Source organism: Rhamphochromis sp. 'chilingali' (genome assembly GCF_963969265.1).
Source record: "Rhamphochromis sp. 'chilingali' genome assembly, chromosome: 13".
Classification (NCBI taxonomy): Eukaryota; Metazoa; Chordata; class Actinopteri; order Cichliformes; family Cichlidae; genus Rhamphochromis; species Rhamphochromis sp. 'chilingali'.
This window is the reverse complement of record NC_137940.1, coordinates 19629107-19650093: the sequence shown is the minus strand read 5'-3', so window position 1 is coordinate 19650093 and position 20987 is coordinate 19629107. Positions and strand designations below refer to the sequence as shown.

At 39.2% G+C, this 20987-nt stretch overlaps 2 protein-coding genes across 5 annotated transcripts; one reads left to right on the top strand and one right to left on the bottom strand.

Moving 5' to 3' along the window:
- Nucleotides 1-1667: 1667 nt before the first annotated feature.
- Nucleotides 1668-9452, top strand: LOC308408627 (uncharacterized protein; the record flags this gene model as incomplete). Of its 3 annotated transcripts, none has more annotated exons than XM_080900986.1 (6): nt 1671-4896; nt 5003-5084; nt 5176-5238; nt 5351-5413; nt 5530-5696; nt 8260-9452. In XM_080900986.1, exons 1-6 carry the CDS (start codon nt 4881-4883, stop codon nt 8394-8396), a joined length of 528 nt encoding a protein of 175 aa, XP_080757112.1. In that variant the 5' UTR covers nt 1671-4880. The 3 variants fall into 3 exon arrangements, 2 of the variants coding, with proteins under 2 accessions (XP_080757111.1, XP_080757112.1); XR_013973817.1 differs by having other exon boundaries at nt 1681-4896; nt 4991-5084; XM_080900985.1 differs by lacking the exon at nt 8260-9452 and having other exon boundaries at nt 1668-4896; nt 5530-6073.
- Nucleotides 9453-9747: 295 nt separating this feature from the next.
- Nucleotides 9748-13399, bottom strand: LOC308408646 (uncharacterized protein). 2 transcript variants are annotated; one of them, XM_080901011.1, is made up of 5 exons: nt 11309-13399; nt 11121-11202; nt 10967-11029; nt 10792-10854; nt 9748-10675 (listed from the first exon to the last, which is right to left on the bottom strand). In XM_080901011.1, the coding sequence occupies exons 1-5, from the start codon at nt 11322-11324 to the stop codon at nt 10132-10134; spliced, it is 768 nt and encodes a 255-aa protein (XP_080757137.1). In that variant the 5' UTR covers nt 11325-13399; the 3' UTR covers nt 9748-10131. The 2 variants fall into 2 exon arrangements, 1 of the variants encoding a protein (XP_080757137.1); XR_013973823.1 differs by having other exon boundaries at nt 9830-10675; nt 11121-11214; nt 11309-13306.
- Between the last annotated feature and the right edge of the window lie 7588 nt (nt 13400-20987).

Genomic DNA, 20987 nt, shown 5'->3' with positions numbered 1-20987 from the left:
TGAGGTCCTTCAACATCTGCCAGAAAATGCTGAGGATTTTCTATGAGTCTGTTGTGGCCAGTGCGATCCTCTATGCTGTTGCATGCTGGGGGAGCAGGCTGAGGGTCGCAGATGCCAACAGACTTAATAAACTGATCCGTAAGGCCAGCAATGTTGTGGGGATGGAGCTGGACTCCCTCAAGGTGGTGTCGGAGAGGCGGATGCTGTCCAAGATAAAGACAATGTTGGATAACACCTCCCACCCACTCCATGACATGTTGGTCAGTCACAGGAGCTCGTTCAGTGAGAGACTGAGATTACTGAAAAGCACCACTGAACGACACAGGAAATCATTCCTGCCTGTGGCCATCTCCCTGTACAACGCATCCACTTAACACACTGTTTGCTGCTACAGCTACACATGTTTCTTTTCCAAATATTTATTTATAAGTGACTTATGTATGTATGTATGTATATATATGTATATATTGTACTATTCTTAGTTAGCGTATTGTCTGTCTTGTCTTAATGTTGGTTTAAAATGGAGCACTGTAACAAAAAATAATTTCCCCCAGGGATCAATAAAGTATTCTGATTCTGATTCATCATTACTGAAGCTTCACTTTGTAAAAGATAAAGCAGCACTTTTTAAACGCCTTTTGAAGAACCTAATTTTGATAAAACTTCTTGGAAAATGTTTTGAGCAGTGTGGCTCAGAGAATTGGCAATGTTGTGTAGCTCTAGAAACGAGTCTCATTTCATTTTGATGGTACAAATGTAACAGGATTTACATTATTGATATTTTACTATATATACACCATTTAAAAAAAAGTTTGACAACTGAGTTAAATTTCACGAAGTATGTATTTCTTTTTCATATCATTTATACCTGTGTGACCGTCTAACACGCACATATTAATATACAATGAGCACTGTGTGAAAGCTTGAGTTATATTTAAGGGCAATATCCCAAAAATAAAGTAAAAGATTTGATCCTTGTATGTTTCAGATATAATGGAAGACAAACTGATGCAGTAAATATTCTTTTATTAATGAGAAAACAGTGAAATATAATTTACTTAAGATGTTGTAGATGTTAGAGCATTAAACAGGCTGATGTTTGGGTAAGAGGCTCTAACAGGAGACAGATGATACAGAAACATGACATAATTATAAAATACTGACACACTTCATGAACGGACAACTTTTTATTTAGATGACCTGCATACTTTTCCCACTGAAACCAGCACAATCCCACTGTGATGAAAACAATATCTGAACAAAATATATTCTGGATAAATCAAAGCATTATTGTCTGTGGTTCCCTTATTTTCCCTTCTTTCCCTGTGAGATCCTGCAGGATAAACAGCAGTGAGTGGTTCCCTGTATGCAGCTTTTACAGTTTGTGTTGGAGATACTTCTGCAAATACATGAAGCCAATATCTAGCAACTAAGGGTACTAAGATTAATGGCTTAAAGAACTATATCAAGCTTGAAGTCAGAGTTTTTTTGTGTCATTTGCGAATGAGACAGCTCTAAGAACTGATTCTTTGTAATGAACAAGAAGACTTCTGTCAGGGAGAGATGAATCTTCAGCTCATGCTGTTCAGCTCTGCTGGGAATCCATGAAGGCAGGGGCAGGACTTTATTTTGATGGAGACACCATGCGGCCAATCTGATGTAAAAACAGAAAAGAATCATATCATAATGTCAAAGTAGGAAGGGTGGCAATGACACAGCCTGTGTAGTGATGGAGACAAGCTTGACGGAGTGACAGAAAGATGACCCTCCAGATTTAAATGCAGGCACATTGGGAGAAAATGAAGAAATTGAACTGGCTGCATTTCAACATGATAAGATATTGAAATGCAAAGCTGGAGCTGAATTTGTAAAAAAAGACAATGTCCTTTAGAGCAGTGTCAAAAACAAACCTGCAGACATCTAAGAACCAATCACCACCTGCACCTGCAGAGTTTGAGGACAAACGATTTCAATCCTTTGTCCAGGCCTTAAACCACATGTATGTTCTCCACAGTAGTAGTAAATGAATAAAGATAATTGAGTTGATTTTTATTTTATTTTATTTTATTAAGACAGCAACAGTAACAGTTTCTGTCTTAACATGTCTGTTATGAAAACACTGAATCCAAATTTGCTTCCCAACACACATACTATTACATTTTGCTAAATTAGGCTAAAATCAAATGGCTCTTAGAGCAGACTCTTCTATGGAAGCTGAGCCAAAAGAGCTGAATCTTTGAAAACAGCTGGACCTCCCATCACTATCATATGACACGTGAAACAAACCAAACCTAAAGGAAAAAGCCAGTTTAACAAAGAAAGTTGCTAAACTGTCACAATGCCCATTATCTCTGACTGGGATTTTAGGTTTTGCTGAGCGAACTAACGTAAAAGAAGCCTGGCTGTCCAGCCCCACAAAGTATCTAACACAGAGGATATTACAGCTGCATTACCAGACCTGACAGTTAGTGGATATTGTTCTTTGGCAGAAATAGTTGCATCTGTAGTGGTTAAATAATCATTAATTACTCACTAAGTCTGTTTCCTTTCCAGACTAATTCCTGCCACAACAAGTAAACCTCCAATTAAGTTTATTACAATTTCTAATTACTGCCATGATAGTGGTGCTGTTGATATAAAAAAAATTATAATAAAACAATTACGGTGCAACTGAAATATGAACTTTTAATTAGATGGGTTGAACAAACATCTGGGCTTAAATACAACTTGACAAATTAAGTAACGTTAAGTAAAAAATATCTGAGATTTAGTTTTGGCTCCCTGTCATGTCAGCAGAAGGGCTATGGCACCACATGATAAATAATAACTTTAATACAATTATGCTTGGGTTGGTTGGCTGGAATCATTGCGAAAGTGTCTGTTCTCAGGCTTCTTAAAGTGCTGACGAGTGACAGTGACAGTCCTCTGTGCCATTTATGGGGTTTCCTTCTGACATTGTGGGGTCAGTACTGTACAATATAAAGCACAGCGAGGTGACTTTGATTTGACATTATATAAATAAAACTGAATTAAGTTGAATTGATTGTTGCCCACAAGTGCAACAAGGCAAGAGTAGTAATACGATGGCACCTGTCCAAGATGGCGGCCAACCAAACCGGTTTGACAACCGGTTTGACCGGTTTCGTGCGTGTGCGCATGCGCGTTCAGTAATACGATGGCACTAGTCCAAGATGGCGGCCAACCAAACCGATTTGACCAGTTTCGTGTGTGTGCGCATGCGCGTTCAGGTGTGGAAATACCACAGGGGATCAGAGGGGTTATATGAGTTTATGTGTTTTTAACGGGGTTTTAATTTAATCAAACCATAGGGTTTTTAATTAAACTATTTTTTCACTTAGGTGTATCGCAACATTCAGTTATGCATGTGTTCTTAAAAGCAATTCTTTGTTTCTTGTTTCATTCTTGGCGGAGTGGAAGCTGTTTTGGTTCACAGTGCGCCTTAACAAAGAGGGTGTGCTCTAGTCAAAAGTGTTGGTAATAGTGTTTTAATCACACTAATTTTCTAAATCTGACAATGTCTCAGCTTGCAGTGAGGCATGCATTTTATTTTATAAATGGCACAAATGGGAATTTCTTCTGAATGGGTGATGTCAGCATGTTCACAAGCGTTTCATTTAATCAAACCCCTAGTTTTAATTTAACTAGTTTTTACACATCTACTGGGGTTTCTTTCCAGGGTTGATGCGATCATTTTATTTAAAAATCGGGATTTCGGAATGTTGAACTAAGAGTGAGACAAAGCCAGCCAGCTAGTTTTTAACACAGTAAATGTTACAAATAGCATTCAGTCCTTTAGAAAATAAATGCTATAAGCAGCCAGTATCGCTCTTTTCAAACTAATCGTCTTTTAAATACACTCATTTTGTGATTCCGGTGTCACACCTTGCACCGATGCAAGCATTTTATTTAATTAAAAACGGATCAAACGGGCCATTTCTTCTGTAAGGGGTTTCATGGTTTCAGAGTAGTTTTTAACACAACAGATAGTCGCAAATAACATTCAGCAAACGCTACAGTGATACTTCTAAAACGCTGCACACAATGTCGTCTTTTCACCCAAAGCAGCCAGTATAGCTCTTTTCAAACTAATCGTCTTTAAATACACTCATTTTGTTGACAAAGCCAGCCAGCTAGTTTTTAACACAGTAAATGTCACAAATAGCATTCAGTCCTTTAGAAAATAAATGCTATAAGCAACCAGTATCGCTCTTTTCAAACTAATCTTCTTTTAAATACACTCATTTTGTGATTCCGGTGTCACACCTTGCACCGATGCAAGCATTTTATTTATTTAAAAACGGATCAAACGGGCCATTTCTTCTGTAAGGGGTTTCATGGTTTCAGAGTAGTTTTTAACACAACAGATAGTCACAAATAACATTCAGCCCTTTAGAAAATAAACGCTACAGTGATACTTCTAAAACCAGTCGCCCAGACCCGCTCCAACTTTTCAACAGCTGGCTAATTGTTTGAATTTGTTCAGGATTGTAAAAGCCCACCGTGGGTATCACTAGTTGAGAGTACCATGCGAACAAGGGCCCAGCCTATTGTTTAAAGTGGCCGGTATTGGCTCTTTTTGTAATTCCTCGACAAGGTAAATGGGGCAGGTCTACCAGTCGGGTGGCGACCCCGCCTATTGTCTGAAGTATCGGCTCCTTTGTAATTCCTTGAGAAGACAAAAGCCCTGAAGGGTCTCATTTAAATTGATTGGAGACATACCTTTTCTTTTTGGAAACACCCACCCTATATAAAAAAAACACGCTCAGAGCCCGAAACCCTGAGCCATTTACGCCTCAAGATTCGCTGCAGAGCACACCATTTTCTTTGCGATCATCAACACTAACATCGTTCTTTATAACATGGCCATCGTAAACGGTAAGTAAAACAAAACCTATTATTGGATTTTTAAAAAGTGTTATGTTAACATATTATAGGATATTCAAACTATTTTTTTTCCCTAAAACAAAAGCTTAATTTTTAGGAGTTCGGGAGAACGGCCCAGGGCCCTTTTCTTTAGAAACGGGCGCTTTTACAGCTGGAACTAGTCCTCTAACAGGCACAAGGTGTGTACAGCATTACTGGATTTTAAAACGTATGTATGTTTTAAACTAGCGATTGTTTTAAATTATGTAATAACGTTTTTGTTTGTTCCAGGGTTAACAAACTGAGCAGGAAAACATTCAGACACCGCGACCACAGAGCCCAACCTTACATCAGGTGTGTATACAACGGGATGTATAGTTGTGTATTATTTTTTCAAAAGAAAAAAAAATTAAAAAGAGGTTTAAACAATTACAAATGTTCTAAACTGACCGTTTTACACCTACAGAGCCACGCCAGAGAACCGGGTGTGTGGAGAAGCAGGACCATCCCGAATAACGCACACTACAAGGTAAGCATAGGCATATATAAATTAGATAAAAAGAGATAGAGAGGGAGACACGCTTATTCAGTTTGAAATGGGTACATGTATAAAATGTTTTAACACATGTCTATCTATCTTCACAGACTGCAGAACAGCACCCCTCCTCATAATGATCAGGACACCGTACGATTCCAGACGTTTTTGGAATGTTTAAGCAGTATCGACCTCCCAGAACAACAAAAACCTGGAGCTTTGTGCAACAGTGGAGAGTCAGAACAGATCTTCATCAGCGAACCTGCAACACCCCCGAGTGAGTGGCTACCTCGCGATTTCTCTGATGTTTTTGAGTACAGTATATCAGATTTTGATCTAGTTCATATACCCACCACCCCAGAATGTGACAGAAATAGCATTGATTCACACATAGATTTCGAAGAAGGCGGCATAACAGACTCTCAAATATCACCGGCGTATGATGCTTACATGAAGCTTCCAGACGCTCAGCCTGCTGAACAAAGTCATATAGCTTCAATAGCTGATAAATTATGTTTGATTGAAGCTAGACTCAATCAATACCACCAAGAAGCACAGGTACAAAGGCAACAGTTTACCAAATTCATAAACAAAGTGTGTAGTACATTAGACAACATCTGCTATGTTCTATTTAAACCCAGATTCCTTTTATAGTTTGCAGTGAAATTTCTTAAACCATTGTTTAATGGGACAGAAGTACAAGTCACTCTTTACTAACACACTGTAGATAAGTTTATTGCTGAACGACACAGCTAGCAGTCCCACACACTCTTTAGATTTTTGAAGTTTTGTGTGTGATGGTTTTGCCTCTCACACCTTACCCCTTTCTCCCAGTATCACAACAGTATGACTCCCAAAGTACGACTCAGTAAACAAACAAGGACTCTAAACTCAGAACAGAAAGATACAGTTGAAAGATTAGTGATATCTTTTATGATGCGTAATAAACTACACCCTCTTCTTCTCTGTATTTATGTTGTTTGTGTGCATGCGTGCGTGCGTGCGTGCGTGCGTGTGTGTGTGTGTGAATGCCTTAGAAGTCAAAGTATACATTAGCCATACTTACAAAAACATTTTTAATTTCATTTAGAACTGAGATTCTAAGTTGTAAGCAGAAATCGTATGCTCAACCAGGAGTATGTTTCCCCACTTTCACAATGCTGAGGCATCAAATCCATGATCCAACAGATGGTTTGTCACATGTGGGCGAGAAGGGCAAGCCAACCCTTACTTACACAACCTCACACACTATAGATTTTTAAAGCTCTTGTGTACAACGGTTTAGCTAAAGATATAACTTCTACTTTTGATAAAGATCACTCCCTCTGCATATTTCTTAAGAAATGAAGTGTCTTTACTGGGATATTTATTGTCAAACTATGCGATTTTCCAAATGTGTGTGGAGTAAAATGTTGTGACCAAGAATCATTCAGGATTAACAACACAAACTGTTTTGATAGCAGAAACAGTCTGTCTTATAGTTCCCATACTTTACCGCTAGTTTTACAAACACATTCTTCTTCATATCGGTTTAATTGGTTTTTTATGAAACTGATTTTTAATAGTACAACCAAGGTCTAACTTTTCCTAGCTCCCCAGTATAAATGCAAGAATTTTGCAGACTTTATTGAAACTGTCACAATTTAACACTCAATGCCATAAACAGAGTTGATCCATGTTTCTATGGACAGTGTTTCATACATCAACAGCTCTGAAAATCACTTTTAAAGTAATGTAGAACATGATCTCTCTCACTCTCAGCGTCTCCAAAAAACCCAGCAAACTGACAATCACCTCTAAACAAGGGGTCAGTTTATAGGCTTTTTGTTTGTTTGTTTGTTTTGTTTTTTATCAGCCGCAACACCATGTAATGCATGGATGTTAGACTCTTTCACCAGACCATGTTGCTAGCCCAACCACCAGGCTCAGGGTCTCTGAACTCTAACCCTGGCTCTGGCTGCCAAATGTGCCTCTGACCCTCTTGTGCCTGTTCACCACCAGACTAAGTTTGTACTCTCACCTACTAACATTATTTTATTACAGGGCAATATTCAGCTAGGTTACTACTTTGACTTTCTTACTTTGAGCACATTTCCGAGCCCATACATTATCAAACTTTTACTTGAGTATTTCTGACACCAGCTATACTTTTACTTAAGTAAAAAAAAAAATGCCTGCACTATCGGTGTAAAGCTGTCTTTAATTCTTTAATTAAAGACAGTAAACTGTCCCCTTGTCTTCTAGGCCTTGGTGTGCGTACCTTAGAAGTCAGATTATACGTTAGTCATACTTCCAAAAACATTTTGAATTCCATTTATAACTGTGATGTCAAGCTGATATCAGACATCTTGTGCTCACCAGGAGCATGTATCCCCAACTTCAAAACCTTAAGGTGTCAAATTCACAAACCCAACATGGGCTCATTCAACACAGGGGCCAGAAGTGCATGTCACCCTTTACTGACAAACTGTAAATAAGTTCAATACAGGGCAACGCGGCTAACAGCCTTGGAAATGCTTTACATGAAATAAAACTTTTTAGAAAACCCTTTACAAGAATAAATGTGATGATCTGTTTTACCTGAATCAAATGTATTAGTTTGTTTACTTGAAATAAAATTTATTTTTGAAACCCCGTACATGAAGTAAAAAGTATCATGTTGCAAGTTCTGGCTTTAATATTTCCAGCTGATAAGGAGACGTTTTGCATTTCAAACGCTACATATCCTACCCGCCCTTTAAGATCATCCCACTTCAGGATCACGCCCCACCTTCTGTTATTTTAAAACAAGACCGCCGTCTCATTCCTCCAAAACCTTTTTTTTTTAAATCTCAAAACAGCGAGAAGGATGGACTCTGCACCCCTGCGTCACACTGAGGAGGAGGACAGTTTACTTTGTGCTATAAAAACACAAACCTTAATCTTTGATCTTCCAATTTTATCTTTCTGTTCTGGTTTTAGAGTCTCTGTTTATTGAGTCGTACTTTGGGATTCACCCTGTTGTGAGACAAGGGTACGCTGGGAGAGAATATGGCATTATACAAGCAGAGTGTTTTGGCTGTTTCTGTAGATCTAAGAAATACACCTGTTATTGGTTATGAAAAAGAGTTAGCTGTGGTGCAGGTTTAATTTATAATTGTTGCATGAACTGTTAAAGAATTAAAGACAGCTTTACACCGATAGTGCAGGCATTTTTTTTTTTACTTAAGTAAAAGTATAGCTGGTGTCAGAAATACTCAAGTAAAAGTTTGATAATGTATGGGCTCGGAAATGTGCTCAAAGTAAGAAAGTCAAAGTAGTAACCTAGCTGAATATTGCCCTGTAATAAAATAATGTTAGTAGGTGAGAGTACAAACTTAGTCTGGTGGTGAACAGGCACAAGAGGGTCAGAGGCACATTTGGCAGCCAGAGCCAGGGTTAGAGTTCAGAGACCCTGAGCCTGGTGGTTGGGCTAGCAACATGGTCTGGTGAAAGAGTCTAACATCCATGCATTACATGGTGTTGCGGCTGATAAAAAACAAAACAAACAAACAAACAAAAAGCCTATAAACTGACCCCTTGTTTAGAGGTGATTGTCAGTTTGCTGGGTTTTTTAGAGACGCTGAGAGTGAGAGAGATCATGTTCTACATTACTTTAAAAGTGATTTTCAGAGCTGTTGATGTATGAAACACTGTCCATAGAAACATGGATCAACTCTGTTTATGGCATTGAGTGTTAAATTGTGACAGTTTCAATAAAGTCTGCAAAATTCTTGCATTTATACTGGGGAGCTAGGAAAAGTTAGACCTTGGTTGTACTATTAAAAATCAGTTTCATAAAAAACCAATTAAACCGATATGAAGAAGAATGTGTTTGTAAAACTAGCGGTAAAGTATGGGAACTATAAGACAGACTGTTTCTGCTATCAAAACAGTTTGTGTTGTTAATCCTGAATGATTCTTGGTCACAACATTTTACTCCACACACATTTGGAAAATCGCATAGTTTGACAATAAATATCCCAGTAAAGACACTTCATTTCTTAAGAAATATGCAGAGGGAGTGATCTTTATCAAAAGTAGAAGTTATATCTTTAGCTAAACCATTGTACACAAGAGCTTTAAAAATCTATAGTGTGTGAGGTTGTGTAAGTAAGGGTTGGCTTGCCCTTCTCGCCCACATGTGACAAACCATCTGTTGGATCATGGATTTGATGCCTCAGCATTGTGAAAGTGGGGAAACATACTCCTGGTTGAGCATACGATTTCTGCTTACAACTTAGAATCTCAGTTCTAAATGAAATTAAAAATGTTTTTGTAAGTATGGCTAATGTATACTTTGACTTCTAAGGCATTCACACACACACACACACACGCACGCACGCACGCACGCACGCATGCACACAAACAACATAAATACAGAGAAGAAGAGGGTGTAGTTTATTACGCATCATAAAAGATATCACTAATCTTTCAACTGTATCTTTCTGTTCTGAGTTTAGAGTCCTTGTTTGTTTACTGAGTCGTACTTTGGGAGTCATACTGTTGTGATACTGGGAGAAAGGGGTAAGGTGTGAGAGGCAAAACCATCACACACAAAACTTCAAAAATCTAAAGAGTGTGTGGGACTGCTAGCTGTGTCGTTCAGCAATAAACTTATCTACAGTGTGTTAGTAAAGAGTGACTTGTACTTCTGTCCCATTAAACAATGGTTTAAGAAATTTCACTGCAAACTATAAAAGGAATCTGGGTTTAAATAGAACATAGCAGATGTTGTCTAATGTACTACACACTTTGTTTATGAATTTGGTAAACTGTTGCCTTTGTACCTGTGCTTCTTGGTGGTATTGATTGAGTCTAGCTTCAATCAAACATAATTTATCAGCTATTGAAGCTATATGACTTTGTTCAGCAGGCTGAGCGTCTGGAAGCTTCATGTAAGCATCATACGCCGGTGATATTTGAGAGTCTGTTATGCCGCCTTCTTCGAAATCTATGTGTGAATCAATGCTATTTCTGTCACATTCTGGGGTGGTGGGTATATGAACTAGATCAAAATCTGATATACTGTACTCAAAAACATCAGAGAAATCGCGAGGTAGCCACTCACTCGGGGGTGTTGCAGGTTCGCTGATGAAGATCTGTTCTGACTCTCCACTGTTGCACAAAGCTCCAGGTTTTTGTTGTTCTGGGAGGTCGATACTGCTTAAACATTCCAAAAACGTCTGGAATCGTACGGTGTCCTGATCATTATGAGGAGGGGTGCTGTTCTGCAGTCTGTGAAGATAGATAGACATGTGTTAAAACATTTTATACATGTACCCATTTCAAACTGAATAAGCGTGTCTCCCTCTCTATCTCTTTTTATCTAATTTATATATGCCTATGCTTACCTTGTAGTGTGCGTTATTCGGGATGGTCCTGCTTCTCCACACACCCGGTTCTCTGGCGTGGCTCTGTAGGTGTAAAACGGTCAGTTTAGAACATTTGTAATTGTTTAAACCTCTTTTTAATTTTTTTTTCTTTTGAAAAAATAATACACAACTATACATCCCGTTGTATACACACCTGATGTAAGGTTGGGCTCTGTGGTCGCGGTGTCTGAATGTTTTCCTGCTCAGTTTGTTAACCCTGGAACAAACAAAAACGTTATTACATAATTTAAAACAATCGCTAGTTTAAAACATACATACGTTTTAAAATCCAGTAATGCTGTACACACCTTGTGCCTGTTAGAGGACTAGTTCCAGCTGTAAAAGCGCCCGTTTCTAAAGAAAAGGGCCCTGGGCCGTTCTCCCGAACTCCTAAAAATTAAGCTTTTGTTTTAGGGAAAAAAAATAGTTTGAATATCCTATAATATGTTAACATAACACTTTTTAAAAATCCAATAATAGGTTTTGTTTTACTTACCGTTTACGATGGCCATGTTATAAAGAACGATGTTAGTGTTGATGATCGCAAAGAAAATGGTGTGCTCTGCAGCAAATCTTGAGGCGTAAATGGCTCAGGGTTTCGGGCTCTGAGCGTGTTTTTTTTATATAGGGTGGGTGTTTCCAAAAAGAAAAGGTATGTCTCCAATCAATTTAAATGAGACCCTTCAGGGCTTTTGTCTTCTCAAGGAATTACAAAGGAGCCGATACTTCAGACAATAGGCGGGGTCGCCACCCGACTGGTAGACCTGCCCCATTTACCTTGTCGAGGAATTACAAAAAGAGCCAATACCGGCCACTTTAAACAATAGGCTGGGCCCTTGTTCGCATGGTACTCTCAACTAGTGATACCCACGGTGGGCTTTTACAATCCTGAACAAATTCAAACAATTAGCCAGCTGTTGAAAAGTTGGAGCGGGTCTGGGCGACTGGTTTTAGAAGTATCACTGTAGCGTTTATTTTCTAAAGGGCTGAATGTTATTTGTGACTATCTGTTGTGTTAAAAACTACTCTGAAACCATGAAACCCCTTACAGAAGAAATGGCCCGTTTGATCCGTTTTTAAATAAATAAAATGCTTGCATCGGTGCAAGGTGTGACACCGGAATCACAAAATGAGTGTATTTAAAAGAAGATTAGTTTGAAAAGAGCGATACTGGTTGCTTATAGCATTTATTTTCTAAAGGACTGAATGCTATTTGTGACATTTACTGTGTTAAAAACTAGCTGGCTGGCTTTGTCAACAAAATGAGTGTATTTAAAGACGATTAGTTTGAAAAGAGCTATACTGGCTGCTTTGGGTGAAAAGACGACATTGTGTGCAGCGTTTTAGAAGTATCACTGTAGCGTTTGCTGAATGTTATTTGCGACTATCTGTTGTGTTAAAAACTACTCTGAAACCATGAAACCCCTTACAGAAGAAATGGCCCGTTTGATCCGTTTTTAATTAAATAAAATGCTTGCATCGGTGCAAGGTGTGACACCGGAATCACAAAATGAGTGTATTTAAAAGACGATTAGTTTGAAAAGAGCGATACTGGCTGCTTATAGCATTTATTTTCTAAAGGACTGAATGCTATTTGTAACATTTACTGTGTTAAAAACTAGCTGGCTGGCTTTGTCTCACTCTTAGTTCAACATTCCGAAATCCCGATTTTTAAATAAAATGATCGCATCAACCCTGGAAAGAAACCCCAGTAGATGTGTAAAAACTAGTTAAATTAAAACTAGGGGTTTGATTAAATGAAACGCTTGTGAACATGCTGACATCACCCATTCAGAAGAAATTCCCATTTGTGCCATTTATAAAATAAAATGCATGCCTCACTGCAAGCTGAGACATTGTCAGATTTAGAAAATTAGTGTGATTAAAACACTATTACCAACACTTTTGACTAGAGCACACCCTCTTTGTTAAGGCGCACTGTGAACCAAAACAGCTTCCACTCCGCCAAGAATGAAACAAGAAACAAAGAATTGCTTTTAAGAACACATGCATAACTGAATGTTGCGATACACCTAAGTGAAAAAATAGTTTAATTAAAAACCCTATGGTTTGATTAAATTAAAACCCCGTTAAAAACACATAAACTCATATAACCCCTCTGATCCCCTGTGGTATTTCCACACCTGAACACGCATGCGCACACACACGAAACTGGTCAAATCGGTTTGGTTGGCCGCCATCTTGGACTAGTGCCATCGAATTACTGAACGCGCATGCGCACACGCACGAAACCGGTCAAACCGGTTGTCAAACCGGTTTGGTTGGCCGCCATATTGGACAGGTGCCATCGTATTACTACTGGCAAGTATGCACTGTTATTATATAGAGCACAGAGAGAGACCAGGGCAGCACTTCTCTTTGATTTCACCACAAAACAGCTAGTGTCAAGGTTGACTGATTAAAGGTTGGAAGAACTTTAGACCAATGACAATGACCAAACCCCCCCAAAAACCAGCATCTCTGAACAGATACCTGACAAACTGCATGAAAAGGTTTGACTTGTGAATTTTTAGTAGGCCCTTAAATCTGTACTGTGAGAACCTCTGGTCTATTCTGATGCACTGCTCATTTTTTTCTTTTTGGTATCATTTTACAAACATTTACATCATATCAACAGGAGATAACTGTTATCATTAGAAACTACATTTAAATGCATTTTAAATCTGGTTCTGTCAGTCTGACTCAAACTTGACGACACTGTGCACATACATACATACTACATGCTGTTCCACTGCACACTTTCAAATAAATAAAAGACTATAATTGAATTCAAACCTTTAGAGAAAGTAAAAAGAGCACTTGGCGAGTCATTGCTACTGTTTGCTGAAAACTGGCAATGCTGTGCTGAAGTGAATTATGCCCTTAAGTGCTGCTGCCTTTAAGTGACTCTGGTGCTGATGCACTATCACACTTAACTGGCTTATTGCCTGTAAAGATTTTGTTGTAGGAAGCATTTCACATTCAACTGAACTCCCCCCCCCCCCCGGTTTATTTATTTTTAAATGTAGACTCTATCTGCTCATTAAACTTTATAAGAAAATATTACATCTAAATAAGATTTCACTTGACACTTTGAACTAAAGGCTTAGTGTCGTGGAGATAAATCCAAATGCACACATAGAAACACAGAGCATGGTTACCTGGCAGTGTGAGTTAATTATGGCCCAAGTGTCAACAACTGAAGAGCTTAACTGAGTCAATCCTTTAAAGTCACAGTCTGTGCAATTTGCCGCACCTCCAGAAAGAAGAGAAAAAAGGGAGTTTATAAATACAGTCTAACATACATATGGACGTTCTTAGGGAGCACTACGAATTAAGAACATGCCAGCTGAAGATCTCTGTCCTTCCGTGTCAGATTTAAACATTTAGGTGATCATTCATCTGTTTGACTTGTATAAGGGTATTTTAACATCGAGTCAATTTTAACAAGTTAAATTAAAAAGACTGGCTGTCTCAGCAAATTTCCGGGAATGAGTGTGGCCCGGCAGAAAAAGGTTTACACGCCTCAAGCCGTTCAGCTTGGTCTTCTCTTCACTGTGCCCTCTAACATCATTGAACATTAGCACAACAGTCAAAGAAACTATAACATCTGTCTCATACAGACAAGAAAAGTCTTCAAAAACTTCTTTTGACCTCCCAAAAATCTAAATGTCATGATTTAAAGTGAAAAATAAGTGAAAACTGGATTTCCCAAACCAACTAATGACATCACCGTAACTATGTCTATTTTTATATCCAGTCATTTCAGGAATGGGGACAGGGCGCAGAGGCCATGCAATCCTCTCAGTATTATAAAGACATGCAGTTATCATTTCTCAAAAAATAACATTTGACCCACTTTTTTCGTTTAGAAAAGTTGTAGGACTTTTATAACTAATTTAATTCAACTCAGTTCAGTTTAGTTCTATCTAATCCGATTCAGTTATATATAGACAAATTCCAGCAACAGTCCCTCCAAGGCACTTTATATTGTATGGTAACAACCCTACAATAAAACCTCCTGTGAGCAAGCACTTGGCAGAAGTGGGAAGGAAAACCTCCCTTTCAACAGGAAGAAACCTCTGGCAAAACCAGAGCTGTTAAAGGAATGTCCTGATCATTGATGTGAACATGTGAAGCACATGAAGAACCTGAACACAGTCTTCTTCACCCCCAACCAGTCACAGCAGATGGCTGCCCCTACCTGAGCTACCTGGGGGGAGTTTTTCCTTCCCATTGTCATCAAGTGCTTACTCACACGGGATAATCTGATTCTTGATGTTTTCTCTCTGTTACTGTAGATGTTTACAGTTTAAAGCACCGGAGGCTCTTGTTATAATTTGGCACCATATACTGAAGTAAGTAAAACTGAAACTGAATGTCACCTTGAACACTTTTGGAGCACATTCCAATAATAAAGAATGATACAGAAATAACTGTGTACTCTAACTGATACAGTTCTTGGAACTTCTCTATTTGCATTTATTCATACAGAGAACTATAAGAGATTTACTACTTATAAACAAGTGTAGAGGTGAATAGTGTGAATAATCCAAAACTGCAATTAACTCATTACAGCTGTAGACACCTGCTTATTAGCACTGCACGCTAATCCATCCCATAATTAAAGCTCAGCCTTGCATTAAAAGTGACAACAATGCAGCATTTACTCACCACTCTCTCGATAAGGGTGATTAGAGCCCATTTTCTAATCTGAATATATCGACTGGGTCAGTGTTCAAACTGCACAAGTGATCAAACACAGCTTCTGGAACTTTGAATGCAAACATTAAAACACACAAATACACTTACAAAAAAACATTGCCAAGAACTGACAGATATATTGTTAAATAAATGGGTAAGGCCATTTACCTTACCCATCACTGTGCACAGTAACTTGTTTAATGAAGCTAGTTGTAATGATCAGGAAGCTTTCATGTGAAGATCCTGCTGAGCGCCAATAAAGTCTCCCAGCTGCTCCTGGCTAATTATGAATGGGTGTGTTTTACAATGTGTGATGGAAGGATTTACTAATAGGCTTTAAACCTGTAAACAGGTGTTTAGTTAACAACCTTTGCTACCAAATACTGTTATAGACTGTTAGCAGCTCTGGTAATCACATCCTTACTCACACAATCCCACACAGAGTTACTGATAAACAGCTGCAAGCTTATACACACAGAGCGAGACACACAAGGGAGGGTTTAAGGGTTGGTTTAAGCTGTTTATTGAAGATTATACACCCTGTATATATTTGAGTATTCCATAGGTCTTGCTAAAATAGAGACACACAGGTGATTAATGTAAAAGCCAAATTTAAAGGGAAAGCTCAGTCTACATAATGACTCAGGAAGATTAACATAGACAATTCTCAGCTCACGTTTTCCTGCCTCAAACAGTCTGAACAGCCTTAATGAGACGGGACTAAAAAGCAAGAGAAAAAAAAAACTTAACGAACAGAAGAGAGGAAAGCAGTGAGAGTGCTAATTAGCCACCTGCAAATACAAAAAACACACACACATGCACATACATACAAAGAGGCACCTGTGCACTCAAGTCATATCGTGACTGAATTTACTTACATTTTAATTTCCTTTTTTGTCTCCTTCACATTGTCCTGCTTTGTTTTTAATGTCATTGTATGCAGACAATGTAAATAAACAATAATCATTACGTAATTAAAAACATCATAGAAAGCTAGGGCTCTTTTCTGGTTATCTGCAAAACCATAATCTCACCTGGTTCTGAAACAGCCTCATGGAAACAACTCTAATAATACAGTACCGGTATACAAAAAAACACCATGAGCACCATTGTGTCCTTTCCTGCTAAATTAGCTCATTTTAAAAATTAGCCCAGATAGATAGAGATGAGATGACCACATACCAAGGAAATGGTGTTCAATACAGTGCGTGAACACTTATTACTGTCTGAAGCAATCACACCCCGCCCTTTTCCATTCTCAGTGGCCCCATGGAGTTAGCATGCATGCGTTTTCAAATAGGGTTTTAACTTCCTGGTTTGCACAAATGTGCTGCTTGTAACAGGGTGTACTGTGCTGCATATGCTGTTAAATGTTTTGTGCCTTGTTGCTTGATGCTGTGTTTGGAGCAGACGTGTCTAGAAAGGTATTAAATGGGCCTCATATTCTTATTAAGCACTACAAAAATACTATGAGGGAAACAGTAATTGGAAATGCAAAAAGAAAAAGGGGTAAGGAGGAGTAACTTGGTTTGCAAACCAAAGATTTTCTTTTTTACATGTGCCAGATCAAGAAGTAGGGAGGAGTCCTATAAGGCTCTTGGAAGAACACTATTGAGTAGGGCATGTATTTGAGGGGGTATAACTTAGATTTTAACTCCAAATTCCTGATGTGAATAAAATGTTTTCATCAGTTCTGGTATCAGCCTTCATGCTGAAGGCTTATAAACCCCGACTTAACATTAGGTTGTTCTTGAGCTTCCAAATTTTTCAATGCAACATGATTTTAATCAACAAAAGTTGATTCAAACAATAAATTTGTCTGATTCAAACAATAGATTTGTCTATTAACACACAATCTCAGCTAACCATATCAGTGTTCTGTCAGTGATTAACATTTGAACATCAAAAGACAGTACGGCTCAAAATACAGACTAGACATCGGATATCTAGATAATATTTGGGATCACAGTTTATCATTCACATGATCAGGATGGGCTATTTCAAGTTATTTATTGATGGTTTAGAAGACAAGGAGAATGGTGTTGAGTTGATACAATATATATGTATATAGCAATGGTGTTCCATCAGAGCAAGCAAAGCAAGCAGTACTTGGAAATCAAAAAGTAGACACCAATGTAAACCTATCAAATAGAAAGTGATTACTCTGTCTGCTTTTCAAAGATTTTTGTCATAAAGTTTCTGCCACACTTGGATGTCTCTGGAAGTAGTCTTGCCTCCGCTTGACTCTGATCCCACTGGAATCTGTAGTGTCTGCTATTTATCATGTGTCCTGTTAGCTTGTTAAGCAGCACCTTGTTTCCCGTTTTTATGAATAGCCCTCTGTTCTTTAATGTGAGACTAGCATCCTAGATCTGGTGCTGAATGCCCAGAAGACAGTGGAGATTATTGTGGACTTCAGGAAGCACACAGCCCCACTGCCCCCCATCATCCTGTCTGACACCCTCATCACCACTGTGGACTCATTCCGCTTCCTGGGTACCACCATCACCCAAGACCTGAAGTGGGAGCCCACCATCACCTCCGTCATAAAGAAAGCCCAGCAGAGGATGTACTTCCTGAGGCAGCTGAAGAAATTCAACCTGCCAACATGGACGATGATGCAATTCTACACTGCAATCATTGAGTCCATCCTCACCTCCTCCATCACTGTGTGGTACGCTGGAGCCACTATCAGGGACAAACAAAGACTGCAGCGTGTTGTGCGCTCTGCTGAGAAGGTGATTGGCTGCAGACTCCCATCTCTGCAGGACCTGTACACCTCCAGGACACTGGGGTGTGCAGCTCGGATCACAGCTGACCCTTCTCACCCTGGACTCAGTCTGTTTGACCTGCACCCCTCAGGCAGGAGGCTCCGGTCTATTCGCACCAGAACCTCTCTCCATAAGAACAGTTTCTTCCCCTCTGCTGTTGGACTCATGAACAATAACCATATGACTGTTCCCACCACTAACACATGACCCTACGCTGTGTTGACTGCATCATTCCATGTTTGGCACTGATCACCACCTGCACTCATGTACAGTGGGGCAAAAAAGTATTTAGTCAGCCACCGATTGTGCAAGTTCCCCCGCTTAAAATGATGACAGAGGTCAGTAATTTGCACCAGAGGTACACTTCAACTGTGAGAGACAGAATGTGAAAAAAAAATCCATGAATTCACATGGTAGGATTTGTAAAGAATTTATTCGTAAATTAGGGTGGAAAATAAGTATTTGGTCACCTCAAACAAGGAAAATCTCTGGCTCTCACAGACCTGTAACGTCTTCTGTAAGAAGCTTTTCTGTCCCCCACTCGTTACCTGTATGAATGGCACCTGTTCGAACTCATCATCAGTATAAAAGACACCTGTCCACAGCCTCAAACAGTCAGACTCCAAACTCCGCCATGGCCAAGACCAAAGAGCTTTCGAAGGACACCAGGAAAAGTATTGTAGACCTGCACCAGACTGGGAAGAGTGAATCTACAATAGGCAAGCAGCTTGGTGTGAAAAAATCAACTGTGGGAGCAATCACCAGAAAATGGAAGACATACAAGACCACTGATAATCTCCCTCGATCTGGGGCTCCACGCAAGATCTCATCCCGTGGGGTCAAAATGATCATGAGAACGGTGAGCAAAGATCCCAGAACCACACGGGGGGACCTGGTGAATGACCTGCAGAGAGCTGGGACCAAAGTAACAAAGGTCACCATCAGTAACACACTACAACGGCAGGGAATCAAATCCCGCAGTGCAAGACGTGTTCCGCTGCTGAAGCCAGTGCATGTCCAGGCCCGTCTGAAGTTTGCCAGAGAGCACATGGATGATACAGCAGAGGATTGGGAGAATGTCATGTGGTCAGATGAAACCAAAGTAGAACTTTTTGGTATAAACTCAACTCGTCGTGTTTGGAGGAAGAAGAATACTGAGTTGCATCCCAAGAGCACCATACCTACTGTGAAGCATGGGGGTGGAAACATCATGCTATGGGGCTGTTTTTCTGCCAAGGGGACAGGACGACTGATCCGTGTTAAGGACAGAATGAATGGGGCCATGTATCGTGAGATTTTGAGCCAAAACCTCCTTCCATCAGTGAGAACTTTGAAGATGAAACGAGGCTGGGTCTTCCAACATGACAATGATCCAAAACACACCGCCCGGGCAACAAAGGAGTGGCTCCGTAAGAAGCATTTGAAAGTCCTGGAGTGGCCTAGCCAGTCTCCAGACCTCAACCCCATAGAAAATCTGTGGCGGGAGTTGAAAGTCCGTGTTGCTCGGCGACAGCCCCAAAACATCACTGCTCTCGAGAAGATCTGCATGGAGGAATGGGCCAAAATACCAGCTACTGTGTGTGCAAACCTGGTAAAGACCTATAGTAAACGTTTGACCTCTGTTATTGCCAACAAAGGTTATGTTACAAAGTATTGAGTTGTATTTTTGTTATTGACCAAATACTTATTTTCCACCCTGATTTACGAATAAATTCTTTACAAATCCTACCATGTGGATTCATGGATTTTTTTTTTTTTCACATTCTGTCTCTCACAGTTGAAGTGTACCTCTGGTGCAAATTACTGACCTCTGTCATCATTTTAGGTGGGGGAACTTGCACAATCGGTGGCTGACTAAATACTTTTTTGCCCCACTGTATATATCAATCTACTTAGCACTTTTAATTCTTATTTTTATGTCTATTTAAGCATTATATGACAGTATGTTTGCACTAAGTACCGCAGCAATTTCCTAATGTTGTAAACCTGCTCAACATTTGGTAATAAAACCCTTTCTGATTTCTGATTTCTAGATAAGAGGCTACTGGCTCTGCTTTCACTACTCTGTAAGTGTAGAGTTTGTTTGAGTTTTGCATATGCTCTTTTTTAAAATCTTTTTTATTGGTGATTCTTTTGCTATCAAACTATCTTTAATGGATTATAAAAATCCTTCAACAAAAGAAGAGTAAGTAGAGTTAACAATCTTTTGTCTTGATTACAGATAGTAGTTTTGCATGTATTTCTACTCTACTGAGCTTTTGATCTTGTTGACAGTATTATAAAGAAGAATCCAGTGTGCCAGCCCAAGATTATATAAGGGACAACTGGGTCTTCTAATGTTGCTGTGACATTCTGTGTTTAAGGATATTATTTCACCCAAAACTCACTCTGACTCTTAAGATCTGGATACCAAATCAGCCATCTACACAGCAAGTGCACTCTCAAAGTTGTACTTAAAGTTTTATTGTCAAGCAAAGACGTACAACTAGAGCAAAGAAGCTGTGGAGCTTTGTTCTGCTCTAACAGTACTATATTTAAAATTGTCACCAGACCTCAGTGGTGAAGCTCTTGTGACTTAAACACAATTCTTGTTGTCTCCTCAGAGAGTAGCTCTGTAAATAAATGTAGTTAAAAAATAAAGCTGTATGATTAAAAGCAAATGTAACATATGTGTGGGAGGTTGGGAGTAGTTTTAACCTA

What these genes read in the sequence shown, in the direction of transcription:
- LOC308408646 (XM_080901011.1), bottom strand. An exon ending in AGAGCCCAACCTTACATCAG is followed by an intron (nt 10,855 to 10,966) that starts GTGTGTATACAA and finishes TTACACCTACAG; the next exon opens with AGCCACGCCAGAGAACCGGG. An exon ending in CGAATAACGCACACTACAAG is followed by an intron (nt 10,676 to 10,791) that starts GTAAGCATAGGC and finishes CTATCTTCACAG; the next exon opens with ACTGCAGAACAGCACCCCTC.